The sequence below is a fragment of the Rhea pennata genome, chromosome 3 (genome assembly GCF_028389875.1).
Source record: "Rhea pennata isolate bPtePen1 chromosome 3, bPtePen1.pri, whole genome shotgun sequence".
Lineage (NCBI taxonomy): Eukaryota > Metazoa > Chordata > Aves > Rheiformes > Rheidae > Rhea > Rhea pennata.
In genome coordinates this window covers 18,796,465-18,817,821 of record NC_084665.1, presented here as the reverse complement: position 1 = coordinate 18,817,821, position 21,357 = coordinate 18,796,465, and the positions used below count along the sequence as shown (strand labels likewise).

At 44.5% G+C, this 21,357-nt stretch overlaps 1 protein-coding gene across 1 annotated transcript in view; it reads right to left on the bottom strand.

Moving 5' to 3' along the window:
- Window positions 1-21,357, bottom strand: part of GALNT14 (polypeptide N-acetylgalactosaminyltransferase 14) — a 136,062-nt gene that overhangs the window by 17,780 nt on the left and 96,925 nt on the right. The window contains exons 4-9 of the mRNA XM_062571295.1: window positions 14,936-15,003; window positions 12,111-12,176; window positions 9,613-9,734; window positions 3,890-3,977; window positions 3,103-3,187; window positions 1,551-1,654 (exon numbers count right to left, since the gene is read on the bottom strand). Of these exons, the coding sequence (XP_062427279.1) occupies window positions 1,551-1,654; window positions 3,103-3,187; window positions 3,890-3,977; window positions 9,613-9,734; window positions 12,111-12,176; window positions 14,936-15,003 (533 nt within the window). The remainder of the gene's footprint in view (window positions 1-1,550; window positions 1,655-3,102; window positions 3,188-3,889; window positions 3,978-9,612; window positions 9,735-12,110; window positions 12,177-14,935; window positions 15,004-21,357) is intronic.

The window sequence follows — 21,357 nt, the reverse complement described above, 5'->3', positions numbered from 1 at the left end:
CACATGGGATCTGAGGTCAGTTTGCGAGTCGGTCAGAGCTCAAAGGCCGTGTAATGCTGTGCAGCACAGACAGCAACTGTTTGGTCAGGTCCAATCTCCAGGGGAATAGTGCCAATAGTAATGAAATGTGCTATGTAAGATGGGCAATAACCACATGAGGAGTGCAATGCCTCCCAGTGCAGGGCATCAGACAACCCCTGATAGATGCTGGGAACAAACTTCCCTGGACAGCAGGATGTTCTGTAATTGTTCATTTCAGGTCCCTTCCTGGAAGCAGCTCATGTTGGTTGCTGTCAGAGACAAGTAATGAGGAGAGAGGGACAGTGGGTCAGATCCAGTGTGGCAGGACCAGTCTTTCTGTCTAATTCCCTTTCTGAATGCATTGTTTGGGCCATTAATCCACCAAGGGAGGTGGGAGGGCTGCTTTTCTCTCATAGATTTCCTTAGATCCACGCTTTTCAGAAGCACAGATGCTTCGGGTTAAACCAGTGGCAAGACACCCACCCACAGAGAGAAAGCAGGAGGGAGAGAGATCCTACTGTGCAACAAGATATAAATAAATAAAATATGTTAGAGGAAAAAGGCATGTGAAGCAAACAACAGTGCCAGGCAGTAGATGGGTTACTGCAAGGCAGCAGCATCTGTTCCTTTGGATGACTGACAGTATTGCTATATGTGTTAAGACACAAGATTTTTTCTTCCTTGCTAGCCACACTCCCCAGAGGTGCTAGCTATTAAAGCCAGATTCCAATCTGTCTCCTTGACACCAGGTGCCTCCTTCTTCCTTCGTAGATACAGTCTATTGCTCTGATCCGCAGCATCATTACAGCTTCAAAGAGAGAGCAGCCTAGCCTGATCTAGCTCTGTTTGACATTGGGGAATAGGGACAAGCTGTTACCAATTTGATCAGTCTTGTCAAGTTTGCACACAGGAGATTTCTTAATGCCCACCTGCCCCCATGATAATGGGCAGAGGTGGATTTAGATGACTTAATTTAGGTAGGTTCTTAACCTTTTTCCTCCAGGGAAAATCATTTTGTCACGAAGAATCTGGCAGCCCTCACCCATCTAGCAATATAAGAATGGATAGGCAGCCATGATACCTTGCCACCAGTTTGCAACTTGCCAATGGAGCCACTGTTTCAGGCACTCTGTAATTCAGGGAGGCACTCATACTGTCATTCATAGTTTTGAAATGAATGAACATCAGAATATCTTTGCTTTATTAATGAGAAAATAAAATCAGGAAGAAAAGGGAGGGTATGTGTGGTGCCTTCTAATATGTTAATAACACTAAAGCTGAAAATTCTGTAGTATTTCCCTACAGCAAATCCAAACAGTGTGGAAGGCAAGAAATACTAAGAACTAGTAATTGCTCATTTCCTATCACTCAAGGTCCTGGATCCCTTACTGACCTGAGACTATAACCTATAAATGTAAGTGAGGGAAGCCAAATGGAGCATTAAAAGAGACTGACCTTGTATCCATCTCACATGACTCAAGAAGAAGAATCAACATCACAAGTGCGTACAAGGAAAAAGAGTAACTCACCGAAGTTCTCCCCACCCCAGATGTCCATGGCGCTGTCATATTTTCCCAGGTGATTGAACCAGGCTTTGTCAATCACAAACAGCCCCCCAGCAATGATGGGAGTCCTGTAGAATTGGGAAGAAAAGAGGGCACACTCAAACACTGTAGCACCATCTACATGCACAGAAGCCCTTCCACCCTCAGAATATTACCCATGTATCTGCCTCTCACCAAACACACCTCAAAAAAGCATCAGTGCCTTTCTTTCAGCTGCCTTGGTATTTTACTGTCAATCATAAATTGTCTGGCATTTAACAACTGCCTAATACATCCATCAGCACAACTCCTACAAGCCCGAAGTTCACAGCCCTGATTGTAGGCTTGAGCATCAGAAATGCACTTAGAGCTTGGGGGGTGTTTCACATGATGTTACTCAGATGGGCTTTTTGCCTGGAGCTAGGCTGTTAAGAGCACCATTCCACTGGGGAGGGAGAAGGTAGAGCCAATTTAGAAGGGCTTTTTAAAAGCCAGCACTAGCTGTTTGATCTTTATTTCAAAACAGAGTTATTTTTCATTCTTTAGATTTAGCTGAGAAAAGCAGCATAGAGAAGGTATATGGAGATGGGGAGGGCAGACCCAGAAAATAGTTTTAGGAGACTCATCATTTGCTTGGACAAATCCCGCTTCCATGAGCCCGTCTCATGGATTGCAATTGCAAATAATGAGAATGCCTTAGCATAGTCTCAGGAGGAGCTGGCATGGACTCTCTGCACCCTGATGAGTCTCCACAGTGCTCTACATGGGAGATGATCAGCAATGTGAGATGAGCCTTTGGAAGTGAGTGAGAGCTCTTGTTAACAACAGCCTCATAAGAGAAAAAGTGCTTTGTTCTTTTGCCATGAGGACCTCCTGCAAGCTTTCTGGCACTCTTAGCTCCCTGTAACACCTCATCTCTTCTTTGCTGTACACCCTAGTAGCTTCATAGCTGGTCAGAAGGCTCACTGAATGCCAGTCACCAGCACTCAGCTCACTACACAGAGAGATTTTCAGCAGGACGAGAGACTCCCTCCACACCAAGGGATGAAGACAGATGTTATCTTTCCTTTTCAGTTTTGCTATCCCTCCTACATCCTGGCTTTCTGAACAGCCTTAAGCTTGGTCCTGAAGAGTAGTATTCACCTGGAAAGGCAGAACTAGACCCAAGTTTTTAATCAAGCTGACCAGGATCACTGCCTTGTTTTTAAGTGCTAGCTAAATTGCAAGAAGTAGGAGTAAAGATCATTGGGCTTTTCCCCTGATCAGATTCAGCCCCCTTAGTGCTACCAAAACACAAGTAACCAAAAATATACCCTATCTTTGCATCACAATACTACAACACCCTCAGGCTTCACTGTCAGGAGGTGAAGCTGTACTGCAAAATCCAAGCTGCTTGGGAGCTCGCAATACACATAGAAAGTTCAGAGCTGTCCTGGAAGGAATGTCAGTCTTATGCTACAAGGTGACACACATAAAGTCAAACAAAACACTCGTCCTGCCATACGTCCCACAGTTCCCTCTCTCGCCGTCAACTTACTTAATGGGTTCAGTGGGATCAAGTCGTTTGGCTTTTTGCTCTGGGGAAAGCTGCTCCCATCTGAAATGTAGACTCCAGTCAAAACCTGAAAACAAAGCAGAGAAGAACCATGAGTAAATTAAAATGGGTATGGATTAGGAAGCAATTCCATTTCTCCAGCTGCAGAAGATGTGTCTCACTAAGTTATTTTCTCCACTTTTAAATGACTCAAGCCATGGAGGTGCAGGTCTTGGGAGATGAGTCCAGTGACTAACATATCTTACTAGTGCATATGAAAGAAAAACAATATCTTGCATTACAATTGTGAAGTCAAGCACTCTAAAAACTGGAAAAGTCAGAATTAAAGTTGTTGATGAAACCTTGCTTTGTCCCCTTGTGCATATAGATACACGCTCTGATGGATATTGCATGCTACAAATAGCACAGGCATACTACTAAGTGCTACAGTTGTGTCCTCCATTTGTTGCCTAAAAATCATCTGTCTCTTCTCTTCAGCAACCTGCTTTCAGTGCTGTAAAGGGTAGCTTTGACATGACAAACCTGCTTGACTGCTTTATCTACTGGAGCCAACACCATTCCTCATGTCATGCTCATCTATCCCCAAACTAGCATGAAAACTGTCAGCGGGGAGCACTGAATAGGGCTAATGCACTGCAGAGGCAATGGTGCAGCCTAGGGAACAGTGAGATCCTGTTCAGCAACCGTGGTCTCCTCTGGCTGAGGGCTGCTGCATATTGTATGCTGTGGGACAGGTGCCCAGGAGGGCACGAGTGCTGCTCAGACTCACCTCCTCTGAGATCTGAGGAAGCTGCCACGTAGGCAAAAGTGTCCAAGTTGATGATGTCAATAACAGGACTGACCACTCGAGTAGGATCCTGGAAGGCAGAGACAAAACAAGCCATGACTTCAGATCATACATTGCAACAAAACATGCATAGAAACTAGAGAGGGGATGGGCTCTGGCTGTGTTAGGCAGCTGGAAATCTTGGCGACTGGTTTCTTGTGGAGAAGTGTCCATCACAGTCCCTCCCCTTTCTCAGTAGTCGCATCAGTTCAGCCAAGGAATTAATGGCAGCATCCACTAAATGGTACTAAACTCCTGGGAATCCAGAAGGAGGGCATGCTGTCAAGACAGTGGCTGGGAAGGTATGTACTTTCTTTTCCAGGAAAGGAGGATTGCATGCTGCTGGGTCGCTGAGCTAGCATCTTTCATTAGCTTTTTTTTCACCCACAGACTCTCCCTCCACAGGCTGTGTGCTTGTATTCAGTACTGAACTTGGCTGATAAATCCTCAGCTGAATGCAAAGCTTTGTCTTTCTTTTAGAGATTCATCAATGTGTTCCCCTTTCACCTCCCTTAAATTATTTTTATTGAATTTCAAAAGTCAAACAACAAACAGGCAATTAAAATGACAGGGGAAAAACACAGCCAGTCAGACCTTTTAAACACAGACATTCTTTTAAAAGTACAATTACAGAAATTCAGTTATAGTTCTGCTGAAGGTGTGAAGGGGTTAAAAAAAAAAGACCAGTTATTTTAAGCAGTTTTTGGTGATTTAATTAGCATCTTGTTATGGGCAAAGAGATTATACAAACAGTTATGAACAAAAGTATCTATAGAGGAAGAGACTTTGACAGCTTCGACTGGTCTCTTATCTCCCTTTTTCTTTTCAAAAATCCCAAACTCCAATTACAGCTCAAACTTCAAGCTTTTACCCCACCAGACAAGAAAAGAAAGCTTTTCACAGACAAGCAAAGAAAGCATCTTAGCACACATGAGCTTGCTCTTTTGCTCAGAACAGACTCTGTTTAAGAAAACAGTCCTAACAAAGAAGTATTCAAATGCCATTGTAGGATTGTTGTAAAGCAACTGAATGCCACAAGCTGTGCTGGGGAGTTCGACTTGAGCTCAAGTTTTACAAATGAGTGTGACAAATAGCCAGTATTTCCAAAACAACTTATAGTCAGGAACATTAAAGCTACCTGCAAATCAAAGAACCCACTGAAATCAGCCAGGTCTGTGGGAAAGCTCAAGCCCAGAAGGGAACCTGGGCTGTGCTGCTGCCGGGAGGGCGGTGGAGGCTGCACGCACAAACCACCAGTGCCGGGCTGCTTCCTCGAGCTTTGCAAACTCCCATCCCTGAAATGGCTCTCTGTCTGGGGGATGCCTTTTCTATTTCCTCTCTTCCAAGCCTGATGGGCCTTTAAAAGCACTTAGAAGTCCTTCGTATAGAAATCTACCAACACAGACACATGGTCCATAAGGGTGTTCACTGCTATGAGATAAAGAACAACGTGCCCATCTTGCTGGTGTCTAACAACAAGCAGCTGAGCAGAAAGTCTATCAGAGCTGAATTTGGTGACCCAGAAACTGTCATTGCTCAGTATACACAAGCATTGTTTAGTTGGGTGAGTTGAGGGGGAAAGGTTTTAAGCAAAGAGGCTGCTAGGAAAACATTAACTATTGCGGGCCAGACAGTGCAGGGAAATGATCATATCTGATCATTTAATAACCAGACCTGAAGCAGCTCACTGGTGATTGCTTCTAACAGCCCTAGCTCATCCCCAGTCTATATTCTACTCCTGTGCACTACACAGCACAGCTTCTTACAGAAAAATCCCTTTTACTTCTTGGCTGAATGAAATACTGCAAATGGTTTAACTTCAGCCATATGACCACCTCTGTGCCTCAGTTTCCCTATCACACAATGAGGACTCAGTTTTCATGATGGTCTGTCTGACTCTCAAAAGAAAAACATTGGATGTTCAAGAGCATAGCTCTGTTGCTACTACTTATTTTAGGTTGAATGACACGTTTTATTATAAGCAGCTTCACCTTTCTGATTTTCACATGCTATATAATTTGGGATACGCTCATGCTTAGGTCTGTTTATGTTTACTACACTCAAATCTTCAGCTTTCTTCCACATGAGATTTTCAAAAACATGAGAATGCATTGCTCCAATATACTTCTCAAACAAACTGAATTATGAAACTAAATCAACAGCACAAAACTCTAAAATCAACTGATATGTTTCAACAGAAAAGGAACTTGACTCCAGCTTGCTACAGGCTCCTGGTCTCTATGTCAACTGCCTGATAGTTGTAATGGTCAATAAAAAAAGGCAATGGTTGCACCTCTGTCTCTATGTAATTCATGCAAGATGAGAGCAAAGGTTGCCCCTCACCTGCCTCCCCTTATCTAGGGGAGAGCATGAAATTGATGGGGGCTTGAGCTGGAAGCAGAAGGGCATTAGCCACTGGTTCAACATAGAAAAAAACAGTTTAGAGGGTGAGCAGATTGATTTACACTACAAAAATGCCTTGGGCTTGATAATCACACTTTTAGAAACATTATTCAGTCAAAACGGTGAATGGGTTTAGATGCATTTGTTCCGTAAGTAAAAACAAAAAAAGCATGTGCCCACGCATTTACAGTCATATGCTCACAAACATATTTGCAAAACATCCGCAGTCGCTCACACTCTTGCGTACGTGTGCACTCCTGGGCACAGACGTCGGCCTCCTGGCCCTCCCCAGAGCGAGCCCTCAGCTACACGCAACCCCATGGACAAGCACACACATCTCTTCCTTAGATACCCACTACACACTCTCAGACTCCTCTCAAGGGCTGTTCATCTCAAAAATACCACATGCCAGGCAAGTGCTGCCCACATGCAAAAGGGAGTGCCACCACATATCCCTCAGAGCAGGGTATAAGCAGCTGTGGGGAAAGCTAGACGTGGGGTTGGATGTGCATCCCCCATGGCTGTTTGTCACCCACATACCCGGCGCACAGTCACGCTCAAGGGCTCCAGTGTTTGCCAGCCACAGAAACCTGCAGGAATAGCTGCTCTGCCCAAGGGGAAAAAGAAAGAAAGGAGAAGTGATGCACAAGATGGATGTGTGCTGGGGAGAACACTAGGTTTATTATGAGGCAGTCGCTACTCATTTGCTTGAAACTTAAATCATATTAGAACAAAGCAGACTATTCCTGCTAGCAACACAGGAAGAAAATGTTTTTTGTATAAGGCTAATCCTCACTGCTATACTATGTCAGGGAACCCATCTTTTTAGCATAGCCTGAAGGTGGCAGCAATAACATTTCATACAGTTCACTGATCAATATTTTAACCCTGATGGAAAAGATAGGCATAGTAGGCCTAATAAGAGGGAAACTGAGGGATTCAGGGCAATGACCTCCTGCGCTTATCCTACAGCATTTGCAAACAACTCAAAAACAAACAAGTGGAATTAAAAGGAAGTAAAGTGTATTTTCAGACATATCCTCTGTGCTGGTCTGCTTTCCTGGCTCCGCACACAGCTCTCACATACATCCCTCAGTCTGTCATAAAACTCCTTTACTCTTTCTTTTCGGACACCTAGATACTTTCCTTCAGAAGCATTTCAAAATCCTGAGAGGCTCTTCCCAGACAGCCCAGCCGCCACAGTCCTCACTGCTCTTCCACCTCTGCTCCCCGAAGCCCATCACACTTGCTAGCCCTGCTGGCAGTTTGATGTGCCTGGAAAACTCCCACGAGGGACTACCATGAACCCCACTACATTGCCTCCATCTCCTAAACCAGGACTTTAAAGCAGAGCTCTACAAATGACCTTACAGCAGACCGAGCCACTGAGCCTTTCTTTAACTCTTCGAAGCTCTATTTTTCAGTGACCTCACTTGGTTTGAAAGTCCTACAACACTCTTAAGTCCCCCCAGTGTCTTTTGTCTGGGCTGCAAGATGATGGCATGGTAAATACAGCAAGCGCAACAGCACAAGCTGCACATGGAGCTAGCCTTTACTTCCAGCTGGAGAAAAAATTTTAGAAGAGCAAATAAAAGGAAGTTCAGAGATGACACTTGATTTTAATGCTACATGCAGACCACAATGCCACTGCTGCCGCCTCTCTGCAATAAATGTTGTATGGCATCATTGCCCATGGGATCCATATTCATCCATCACACCGGTGCTTTAAGAGGAACCCAGCTCTGTCCACCTCCTCCTTCCTCCTGCCATAACACATCAAAGGTTTGCCTGGGAAAGAGGCAATGGCTCTTCATATTCCCTACTGAAATACAGCAGAGTGTCAGCAGACAGCAAGGAGAGCTTTCAAGAGGAGTTTGCCAGGCCTGTCTTTCTTTTTTTTTTTTTTTTAAAAAAAAAAGCTCAAAAAAGAAAACAATCGATGTAATAAACTTTAGTGGTGAATCCCGCCCTTGGGTAGGCCAGCTATGAGACTTGAGTGGAATTTCATAGCACATGTTCTCATATTTCCACAGAAGCTGCAATCAATAATATGAAAAGGCCATTTTCATTATATTACCATTTATCAGCAGCACTGTGGTCCTGCCTGCAGGCCAAGGTTGGGAGCTCTATAGCCCTGGATATGCAATGAGTGCAAACAGCACTGACTTCCCTCACCCACAGCTGAAGGTCTTAATCTGTTCATCTCTCTCCCTCCCTCTCTTCCTTAACTGCTCTGCTCAGGTGAAGGCACAGCCCACCCAGGACAGGCATCACAGTAACAAGGTGTAGAAAGCAGAATGACTTGGCAAGGGGTACTGTGGACACCAGCTGAGCAGGTTTCTCCAATACCCAAGGTAATACATACCTCATTTCACTTCTTTGCTCCTCAGCTGCCCCTATTTCAACATAATTCAATAATTCTAAAATTACTGAGTAACAAATACTAGCAGTCAAAGGCTTTCACCCATCAGCCATAAAAAAGGTGACGAAAGGGGTTATCCCTGTTGCACCATAGTGATGGGGCAAGGAAGAACCAACGGACAGAATGGAAAAAAAGTCAAAGCATGGATGCCCTTAAAACAGTGAGTGTTTCTATGGCCCCAGCCCTCATCAACACATCAGCAAAGCTGCATGCACAGAGCTCAGCCCTAGACATCTGTGGGCATTTTTTAACCTCCACTTTTTGGAGAGGAAGTGAGGTGCAAGGATGGAAAGGTTCATGAGTGTAAGCTGGAGCTGAAGGCTTCCTCATCAGGACAGAGATCCTTTTGCCTTGAGTGACAAGATGCCAAGTGCCTCTGTATGCACGCCTGGTGAGAGAGTTGCCTCCAGAGAAAGGGGAATGTCATTGTCTGCTGTGAAATCAGCAGAATTTAAATCCTATTAAATCAATTTATTAGTGCTTAATTTGCATGAAATTAAATTCGGCCCCTATTCAAGGAGCCGTCACTCCCCTAAATCATCAGCACCGAGCATTTTCCATGAGCCTAATTAAAAAGTCTGCTGGAGCAATGCCCGCCTATTCCCCTTTCAACATTCAACCTGTATTTCCTGGTTATTCCCTGACCGTCCCAGGATGTACCTACTCTGACCTACCCACATATACTCTCTTCGTTGAGAAAACCTACCTGCCTCTCAAAAGCCTGGGTGGAAGAGTGTTCATGCTTATATAGAGGCGGCAGGAGGGAAGAGTTGGAGAGAAGAGGGGACAGGCCTCAACATTAGTTACTCTAAGGGGGCCATGGTCTCACAGGAACGCTTACCTCTTTGATCCTCTGCAGCAGAGGGAGCAACCAGTCCTTATTCACCTCGCAGTGACTGTCTAGGAAGGTCAGGACTCCTGCTTGTGCCACATCTGCCCCTCGGATCCGGGACCGGATCAGACCTGTTCAGGGACATCCCAAGTCAACTCCCACCCAGATGCCTGGGGAATTTCCCCATGCAGCGTTTCAAGTGACTCCTTCAGCACTGTCCTGTTGTACTCACAGGTCCCTCAGTTGTTGACCCATCTAAAGCCCATTTAGGTAAAACATCGTTCTGGTTCATTGACCCCTTCCCAGCACAGCAAGGCAGAGCAATCATTTCTTAAGGTCACCAGAGCAAATAAATAGCTCCACCTAGATTAACGATTTATGGCATTTGCGCCAATTCTTAATTTGTGTAATTATTTCTACTGTCACCTTCTGGGGCAAAATAGAACTTGAAATGCTTCCATAACCCCCTGCAGGTAATACAATCTAATGTAAACACAAATCAGGTGGGAATGGGATAGGAATAGCAGTCACAAATGCTCCAGAAGACAGAAAGGAATCTAAGCAGATATTCTATTACTTCCCTGTCAGCACCACGTGTTCTAACAAACAGTGAGGCAAATTCCTTAGCAAGCTCATAGTTTTGGATGCCCCCATATACACGAGTGAAATATCAACAGCTGTCAGTGGGAAGCTGATGGTGGAATGCTTAGTGCCAGAATTACCTCTCTCAGATTTTCCACTGATGTGCCCACTTCTGCGCCCTAGCAAAACTTTCCCCCTTCACATCTCTCTCCTACCCTTGCGCATTGCTGATCTACAGGTCAATGGGAATGAGTTTTCTGTGAAGGAGTGAAGCCCGTTCTCAAGGTGCTAAAAGCCTGCTCAGTTCATCAGCATCCATGATGGTGAACTTAAAATCCTTAGGAGTTTGCAGATGCTGGCAACAGATTTCTGTGCAACTTTGTGAGAGAGAAAAATGAACATGGAGGAAGATCATAGACACACGGATTTTAGACTGGATTCTTTAGTAAGCTTGCTCCTCTTTAAGAGAAAGCCCTTCTTCCAACACATACTGTTGGAATCCAGCTCCCTGGATTACTATACAGGACAACAGTTATTCATATGAGTCACCTGGCTTTTCATCACTCATCCACCTATAGCCATTTCTCAAGGGAACTTCAATTTATCTAAGGAGATGGACCCTCATCTAATAGCAGGAACCATATGTTGCTGAAAGGGAGCTAAGCTTCTTAACGAAGGACAAAGAGCGGTAATATGAAGGGATATAACTGCAAATAAAGAGAGACATAGATATGTTCCAAGGAGAAGCCACACCTCTGGGCCATGAAGGAGGAGGACTTTGATATTAAAAAATCCGTAGAGGAAAGGGCCAAGGGACAGCCTCTGAGCAGAAGGGAGAGGGGCAGACAGAATAAAACCTGGAGCAAGATAGTGTTTGCTGAGGTATCCTCCTACAACACAGTTTGTCCTCAAGTTACTCTCTGCAACGTCTACCAAAACTCCAAGATCTCATGAGTAGACAGGATCTGCTGTATCCATCTCACCCCTCCTCAAGTCCTGGGAGGCCCTGAGGAAGATGGATTTAGAGATGTACTAATTGAGGCAAGCCCTCTAGGCTGGATTCCCAAATCCTGAATGCTTTATGCAATAAAGCTGCCTCTAGGTCCCTCCAGTGCTGGAGGACAGCCTATATTAGCATATATCCCAATCAGACAGGAGAGAAAGGCAGGAATGAGGTGCGGACCTATGGAGAAATCCCCTACCCTCCCACCAACCCAGGTAACTCCTCTGTGTCAACAGGGTGACTCCACATCAACAATAGACCTGCAGAGTTGAAACCCTCTGAAGAAAGAGTACACTGAAAACCTTTCCCATTCTTTATGTTCTCCCAGCCTACACATCCTTATTCATGCCTTTGATTTTCAGTATGAAAAAAATTCTTTATTTTCCTAATACTAGGACTTGACAATATCCATTCAGACTAAGGAGTGGAGTGGGAAAATGTCTCAAGAGGTTGCCCGCAGTAGCCCAATAAGACATACATTCATCCTTCATATAGATCTTCTTAATCTTTCAAATATAATTAATTATACTTTTTTAAATTCTCACAGAAGCCACAGGAGCAGATCTCATCTGTTTCATTAGAACAAACATCTTTAAAAAGAAGACCCGGGGCTTTGTTTTGCCTGTTCTAATTTTCTGGCTAATAAGCTACAGCTGAGCCTCATTGGATATCTTAATAGTCCCATCTTTCTAAAGAGGGTGAGGGGTGGTGGTGAAACAGATTCAAATCCCAAGCATTATATCCGGTCTCCTTTTACCTGAGCTCTGTCCCTTCAGACCCCAAGGGTCCCTGTTCACATGAGCCAGCTCACCTCCCTTGTCACTTACTCCACGGAGGCTCAATATCCCCCCTCCGTCACTCCCATACCTCAAGAATCCGTGCTTCCCACCACTCATTCCAGTCTTGGTCAGTAAAATCTTACCTTCTCGTCGTCCATTACGTAAGCATTTCACCTTAGGTAACTTGCCCAATAAACGGCAGTCATCAGCTTTGGAAACACAAAGGGAGGCATGTAACTTAGCAGCATTCAGATTTTAGCTTTCACAGCACAAATGGTCTTCTGAAGGAAAATAGGAGCAATGAGAGGACCGTATCATGGTCCGACTAATTGTTTTTTAGGGTGATGGCACTTCTGGTACACAATGATTTTACTTCTTAGCTCACACAGCATAAATCAGGACTGACGCAGTAGCAGCCCAGTTATAAAACTAGTGTTAACCTGACAGATTTACGTAGACTGATTATAGTTGAATTATGCTATAAAATCAGTATGAAAGAAGAGCAATGACTGAAGTCAGATTCAGATCTTTTGCACATTAAATGTAAATGACTATTTCTGGTAGCTGCAGAGCAAAATTTAAACCATTTGATCCAGGTCTGCAGGGCAGGGCAGAAGAACCACGAGGTGGCCTGTAAGCCTTGGCCAAGGAGAAAGAGATGGTCAAAGAGACCACTGGATGCCCTGTCTGTGGCAGGGGTGAGCAGGGCCTGGGGGCTCCTGTGGCTGGGGCCATTCTCATATGCTGGCTGAGCAGCTCTGAGGACACTGTGCCCCAGGAAAGAGAGGCCTCATGGCCACCCATGCCTGTACCCAAGGTACAGGGGCCTTGCAGTCCTGTCTGCAGTTGCTGCCACTGCTCTGGTGCATGCTCTGATCCCGCCTACCACCCTGGTACCACTTGCTAGCCAGGGAGGACCTCTAGCAAAATGTGGGGAGGAGAATGGAGCAGGAATCGAGCTTGGTCACCACGCAGTTACATCCAGCATGACTTCTTTTAGCCTTGCACATCCACACCATGACCTCCGCAATCCCTTCATACATCTTACCCCTCTGCCTCTGCTTCCTCATCCTTATAAACACACATGCTTGTGCCCTGTTCCCTTCTTTCACCCTGTGTGTGTGTATACATCTCCAAACACTTTTCATCCTGCTCCAGCAATCTTTGTTTCTTACAAAGATTCTTATTCTTACAGATACATCATTGTACTGGTATCCCTTGTAACACATACTGAACTGAGGTTATGTGTACAGACAAGAGGAACAAAGTGGCCGAAGTTTGCTAAGTATATAAGACTGAAGTTTCCGGGTTTATTGGGAATGTGTGTGCACATGCCTGTATGTTTGTTGTCTGCACGTAGAACAATTGCATCTGTGTGAATGAAAGGTCAATGAACTGACAGAGATAAGAAGTGAGATGCAATTGGGCACAAGATGAAAGCACTAATTGCTTGTAGTGGTTTGTAGGGAAAAACTGACCATGTGTTTATATCATATTATGCAAATACATGTACTTTATGTAGATATATGCATGATATATGCCAGGAGGCTCAGACTATCACAGGAAAGAAGGGGATAGATGTAAGACATCTGAGAAGCACCGATTTCAAGTAGTCAAGAGGCTGCTCTAAGTTATGTGGGAAGCAGACCGCCCTCTGGTGCTGCGGGAACCTTCTTCCCAGCTCATGCCATTTGGCATGCTGGTACAGGGAAGATGTATTCCTACAAATCTTCCTCTTTCAGGAAAGCAAGCACTTTGCATATTTACCCAAATAATTGTTATTTATTTTCCCCACCCTTTCCAAAAGCTGTTTCTGCTTGAATTCCAGGACAGCTCAAGCCTTTGCACCTGCTCCTTTTCTCCATAAGAGCTGCTCTGCTCATTTCTAGACTTGTCCAGTCTAGCCTCCAGTGCACTGGAGTCCCTCCAAAGCTCACTGCAATCACTGGGAACCTCTTCACTGGCTTCAGTGACCTCCCAGTGAGACCTCTATGCTGCAGACAGATAGATAAGAAGTGGCTCTGCTATGAAATCCATCCCTAATGTTCTCTGATGCACACCTAGTTATAATATCCAAGAGTAAAATGTGGATACATTTTTTGTGCCCCCCCCCTTTTTTTAATCCTCTCCATTTATTTTCCATTTCCTAGTAAATGGCTAGATTTTGCAGTTCCTTGAAATGCAAGTGTCCTGGACCCCTCAATTTAGGCATAGTTTATCATCCCTTTTATGCCTAAGGAAATTTTTTTGTTTTTTATTTTTGTTTATTTTTTAGACACTTACTCTTTGCAACCTGGATCTCCCCGACTTGTTCATCTCACTAGGCAAGGTCTTTAGCTATAGACAGTTAGTGCAATTCCCTAGAAACCTCTGGGGCTTCAGCCATGGACACTTCCTGCAGATATGACACACTTGGGCTGTCATACAGAGCATCTTTTCTGATACCTGTATCTAAAATGAAACTTGTGCAAGAAATACTGTTCCACTGCTCTCTAAACCAGTTAAAGTCAATCAAGGGTTGTTGGCCATTTGTGTAAATGTACATAGAGTAAATGTCAGGAGGCTCAGACTACCACAGAGAAGAAGAAGGGCTCACATGTAAGACCTTCTAGTTACAAGTGGTATAAACCCAGAATTGCTCCTGGCTGCAGTTGACAGCCTGATCAAACGTACAACAATTGCAGCAGGATAAAATCCAGTAAGGAATAGAATCATGTCTCCTGGTCAAAGAAATGATTTGTGATGCGCATTTCTTGTATCATTTTCATTAGAACAGGTTTATCATTTGGAATTTCAATTTGCCAGGCATGAAAGCAAACCTGGCTTAGCAAGGTTTTCTCTCCACACGTACAGAACTTTAAATTTCCTTTCACTTCAACATACTCTCCCCCTTCTCCATGTTAATCCCAACCTCTCATAGTCTCTTTTGCTTTGACCCTTTGCTTTTAACATTCAAAGAATCACTTACGATCATCGCTGAAGTCATCCACTAGTATAATTTCATGGACGAGATGCACTGGGGTGCGGTTCAGCACACTAAAGAATTAAGAGAGAAAATCCATGACAGGGCTTGACCAACACAACAACCCAGTAAACAGGGAAGACTAGGAATCAATCCTTGCCAAAGCACAGAAGATCTGTATTTCCGGTAAGAACATACTAGGGAAGACCCAGAACCCCGGCCCCATAATCTAGAGTTCCCAGGTATTAGCTACCTTTAGTCCGATCTGAGAGCGGAGCACTCAATATTCCTCAGAAATAGATGAGATTCACCCTTACCATCTCTGTGAGCAAAAGCAGATGACCACAACAGGCAAGGAGAAATGGGCTTCAGGTATATGCTTATTGCACAAAGTAAGTTTCATAAGGCACTTATGCCACTGCTGCCATAACTCTTCCACCTCTTCTTGAGCTAATGATAACTTACTGATAGCAGGACCAACACAGAGCAAAGCTACTCTATTGAAAAACTAACATCTTTAAAAGCTCACAACTCACAAATCCCATTTCACTTGTGAGCTGATTATATTTCAAAAACTGCAGAGAAGAGAAGAGCAGTGCTTTAGCCTGCCTATTTAATGAGAGAGACTGGAAGAAGTGGTTTAAAGCCCCCTCTAAGGAGAGAGTTATTGTGAACCGTGACTGAAAGCTACAATATTCCCTTATTTACACCACCAAGTTTTTATTATTATTAAAAAGGTTGGACTTTCTCTTCCCCTTTCTCACACAACAGAGAAGTCAGGAGAATTACCAGAGTGTAAAACCCTCCCCCAGCCATGGGTCAAGGCTGACTTCATGAAAGGAAAACATTTGCTGGTACAGGCAGGTACAGTGGAGGCAGGGAGTGCACAGTTATTAGTGTGAAGGTCTTACACTAGCACGTATGATCAGGCGTCTTCATATTGTCTGGCCCATAGGGAGACCAAAAACCTTTAGTTACTGTATTACAACAGAGTTAGCCCTATCTTAGCTTGTGATTTCTGACACTTGCAACTTTGGCACGGAGACATCTCAGACCTTGTCCCTGCCACACAACATTGTCGTGTTTTAATAGTCAGCAGGAGCTGGGAGAGCAAATTACTGTACTGAGTGCCACTGCTGTGGAGTATGAGGGAAGAATTTGAACTCCAAGGCTGCAATTTCATATTAGGAAGATGAAATCTCAGTGCACGCTACAGTGCTTGATTAGGTCTCAAAGTCAGTTTCAGTTCTATGATTCATTCCAGAATTTAAACATCTTTGCCTTCATCTCAAGCACAATTCCCTTTTCAGGGGAAAAAAAAGCCCTCCAAATTTTGCAGCCATACCTTAGTTTGCCTTCTGATCTAGATTAGAAAACTCTCTCCAATTTAACACTGGCATGAGGGGATAGATGCCCTATCAGCTAACAACCTTGAAGCCACTGAGAAATCTGGAACCTTATCAACAAATTTTCCAGCTTCTCCGGCTCCTAACTCTGTAGCAAAAGTCCTAGAAACTGTATCCCTAACTCAGACCCCCAAAAGAGGGCTCAGAAAGCCAGGATCCTCTGGAGACCCAAGTACCCAGCAGCCACCATCCAAGCTGGCAGGAATCTCGAAGGATCTCACAAAGTCATCCTGAGATGTGGCAACTCCCTCTGTGTGACTCTGCTTTTGGTCCCCAAAGCACAACTTGGAAAGGGCTCCACTGAAGCTTGTTGTTGTACCAACGGAGTAGAGAGCAGAAGTGCACCTTGCGCATTCACTCCTGACAAGAACCGCTGTTGTTCTCTGCTGTTTTCCTTGCCAAGACACCCCTCCATCATTACTTTTCCCCATCAGCCTTTTCTGCTCTCTTCATGTGGTGTTTATTGTCTCACTCCTTGCTGGTCTTTTATAAGAATACCTGCTACCTGATTATCTGCAAGCCCATCCCATTCAGGAGGGCTTGGAATATGGCTGTTGCTAGACACCCAAACATTAGCAGTGCTTGTGAACCCTAAACCCATCAGGTCCTGGAATTACATCAGTGTAAAATCTCTCCCAGAGAGAGAAAGCATGGAGGCTGAATTTTTCTAGGAGAATAGGACATCCTAAGACAGATGCTCTCATGGAGTGAAGTTCCTTTCCATTTTTTTTCCAGTAGAAATCCTGAAAAAAAAGTGACTTTACCTCAGAGAAGAGTGGATAAGGCTAAAAGGTTCAAAATCACTTCCAAGATCTGAATTACTGCTCCCACAGTGACTCTGGAAACACAGCCCCAGTCACAGACAAAACATGGGATCCTAGGCATTTTTAGTGGCCTGCTGTGCCCTTAGCTCACTGTTAGAGCATTTAGTACACCATCAAGCATGCAGCACGGCTGGCAGTCAGAGAACTGTGGAGCTCTCTGTGCTCACACCACCTTGCAAAGGCCTTTGAAAGGCCGCACAGACTCGGTCACGGTGTGAAATTCTGAGTGCAGAATGACACCAGCCAGTGACCAAACCTACCATTTCCAGATAACGGTAACATTGCCATCTCCAACTTGAGGAGGCTGGCAAAACCATGACTTTCCCTCATTTCGGATGTTTCACCCATTAAGTTTGGTGATGGGAGAAGGAAAGGAGAAAAAACCTTTTTCCCCCCAAAGCATGATCGCAAGGGCAACCCTACTGCAGGAACCTTAACAGTGACAAGCTGCTGTGCCCACTAGCCTCTTAAGCACGGCAACACATAGTCTTTCTCCGAGCAGGGCTAGACAATACAGCCTTGGAAATGCCAGCAATCAGCACAGAGTATTAGAGAAAGTGGCTGACTGCCCCTCCTCCCGCTGGGGCATGCAGAGCAATTTAGATGTGCTGTTCCCACCTGTCAAGTGTTTTTTTAATTATTATTATTAATAGGTTTGTTATTTTTAAAAAAATTCCCACATGTGAGAGCTGAGTTCAGCAAATTACCACAGCTGAGAGTCAGTACAGAGAGACTGGAGAGCAATATCATGCTCAGTGGAATATTTAACAAGCACTGATTGCCTGGAAACCTAACTTGGTGAAACCTGCAGGAAAAAGCAGACTTGTAAAATAAACCAGTAAAATAAATAAATAACCCACTGAGAGCAGGGGGCAGGGGACAGTGAGCAACTTGAATATTCAGAGCCTGCCTCCACCCAGTCTCCTGTATAGATTCAGCTGACAGAAGTGCAATGCAGGTCTTAACTCTGTAAGAAAGCAGTTGCAGAGGGGCTAATTCTGCTCTTGCTTGTACCAGCAGAAATAACTCCACTGAAACTACTGCACTGGAAATTACAAAGATGATTAGAGAACTGGAGCATCTCTGTTATGAGGAAAGGCTGCAAGAGCTGGGTCTGTTGAGCCTGCAGAAGAGAAGACTGAGAAGGGATCTTATCAATGCCTATCAATACCTTAAGGGGGGGGGCACCAAGAGGATGGGGCCAGACTCTTTTCAGGGGTGCCAAGCAACTGGACAAGAGGCAATGGGCACAAACAGAAATGCAAGCAGTTCATCTGAATATGAGGAATAACTACTTTCCTGTGAGAGTGACGGAGCACTGGAACAGGTTCCCCAGAGAGGTTGTGGAGTCTCCTTCTCTAGTGATAGTCAAAACCCGCCTGGATGCAATCCTGTCTAACATGCTCTAGGTGACCCTGCTTGAGTAGGGAGGTTGGACTAGATGATCTCCAGGGGTCCCTTCCAACCTCAATCATTCTGTGATTCACTGGGCTGTATTCTCAAATTTAGGTTTTCAGTAGTACTCACCGCCTCAGAGAAATTCCCCTCAGAGCATCTCTTACAGAAGAAAAAGCAAGGGACAGTTTTCAAAGCACTGGTCTAGGGCCGGGGAGATGTGCCATCAAGTCTCTCCTCAGTTACAGATTCCCACTGTCTCCCACCGACAAACCATTTATTACAAACCCTGTGCCTCAGTTGGCCACTCTGTAAATCAGGGATAATCTCCTCTGAATACCTGAGATGGTCATATACTACATCAGCGGTGGCCACAGCTGTGTCCCAGCTGGACATCTCTGGACCTGGTGTGTATTGGGGCTCCCTCCTCAAAATGGGGGCTGCACAGCTGCCTCTAGGGCCCACTAATGATCTTGCATCAGCAACAGAAGTCAGCATGATCTAGAAGCACATCTGACTCTTGCTGGGCACAGAGCTGGCCACTGGGATCCTAAAGAGAATTGAAACCAGGGGAGTTACAGTACATTTGGGCACATCAGAAGGAACTTGCACTGAGACCATTTACATTGCACAGATGTCAAAGGATTTTTTTTTTTTTTTTTTTTTGTCCCTAGAGAAGAGGAAAAAAAATGTAGAGAGAAACCAGAAAGCGCCTCCAGCCAGCAGAGGCCATGGCAGAAACCAGGATGCTGGGACTTGAGATGGTGATTTTGATAGTCTTTCCGTGCCCCATGTGCAGTGCAGTATCTGAGGTCTGCATGTGATCCCTTCACCTAGTGTTCACCCTAGCCTCATTTCAGGCCTGCCCTCTCCACCTCCAGTCAGCTACCCTGCCTTGCTATCCCCAGTTCCTTCATTCTTCCTCCTGTTCATCTACACCTTCCTCTCCCCATTCCCCAGTCCTCAAATCAAAACACCAATGTGGCATTTGCTACCGAAACTTCACCTGTTCTGCAGTACCCTGTGCCCATCACGTCTGGAAGACTGGCAGCTCCCTGGAGCAGGGATCATCTGCTTCCTTATGTCCACCTGGTGCCTCACATGACACTGCTCCTCTCACAGCTGGACCCTGACATCACCACAACAAACATGATTCACCATCCCACTCACGCATTTCAGGTTTCATATTTAAAGGCCTTATCACAGACTGCAACCAGTTTTTTCTTTCTGCAGCATATGAGACACACTGTTTCTGTGAGGGATGCCAGAGCCACAACAGTGCTCAGAGTTGGGATCATTTCAGCTAACTGTCATCATCTTAAAAAGTCTAGCTGAAGAAAGTTTTCCTTAGAGGTGAAGGACACCTCCAAACACGGTTTATTCCAGCTTAAGTTAGTTGAGTGGAAGCATTCATTCTTCCTGTCTGTCTAGCCCCTAATACTTTACTTTTGGATGGCTAAAATGAGCAAGATTCTTCAGAGGACAGACGTTACTCAGGCAAAAGGAAATAGAGAAAAAAAGTTTGGGTGTCTCCTGATGGGTTACAGGGGAAAGGAGAAACCTGTAAGAAGTCTGTCCCCAACTGGTCCTTGCTGGTACAGATCTTACCAGTGTCCCACAGGTGGTAGGATGGCCTGTTTTAGTCTCCTGAAATGTACAGAAAGGAATGGGGCAAGGGGAGCATGAACCTATTGTCACACTGCGACGACAGAGGCAGTTTAAGCAGCAAACAAGGAGAGCTCTCTGTGTCCGCAGGACAGATGGTTGACCAGAGTAAGGGCAGAACTTGGTACACAAACTAATGATTGAGGGACCTCTCCGACCGCAGCTCTGTGAATCATCCTTCCAATAAGGTTTCTGAAAGATAACACTTTAAGCAACACAGCATCCCTCAGATTGAAAAGTGTCTCACTCAGTACCATTGCAGCCCTCTGGTAACTGCAGTTGTGGCACTCACCCATAGAGTGACACTTCCCTAAATCCAGATGGAGAAAAGCCTTGATGAAAGTAGGCCAAAAGACTAAGTTTATCACAGCATTAAAGGGCAACCCATTACTGCTGTTGTGAATATTTGCACAGATACCTGCAGGTCCAAAATTGCCAAAAAAAAAAAGCTGGCAGTAAGGACCACTCAACACAAGCATGAAGAGTTTTGCAGGAAAGACTTACTGTAGTGTCACTAGCATAACTCACTCACTCCCCAGTGGAGCAGAGAGTAAATATGCTGGTTCTTCAGCAGCCGAAATCACATCTCCAACTTATTTCCTACCTGTGCTCTATCAATCACGTGGTAATACACCAAGATCACTGGAAACACAGCAGGTTACACACCCCCTTACTGCAAAATTCTTCAGGAATAACTGGAAATAGAGACGCCGAACCCTTTAGCTTTTTGAGTTATCGGAATTTTTTCAGACAAAGCACTCTTAAAAATTCAAAGCCAGCTTTTCTGTTACTTGTATCTTTGCTCAACTTTAATTATTTTTAATTCTTTATTTTTATTTCTTTATGTGTGCATAAGGCTTTTTTTTCCTTTGTATTTATATGAACAAAAGAGAGACAAGACAATTAATATTATAGTGCTTTGAAGTCCCTCTGTTATTTATAGACTTCCTTTTTTTTCCTGAAATCAAACATAGGTAGATAATGAACATACTTTAACAAATCAACATAACTTTTAAATTCTATCGAGCCAGAGACCACAATACTTTCTCTCTTAAATTACAGAAAGACCTGTTGCCATCAAAATGAAAACTCATGCCCTTCTAGTTCCAGAAGTGCCTAATTTTATTCAACTGAGTAT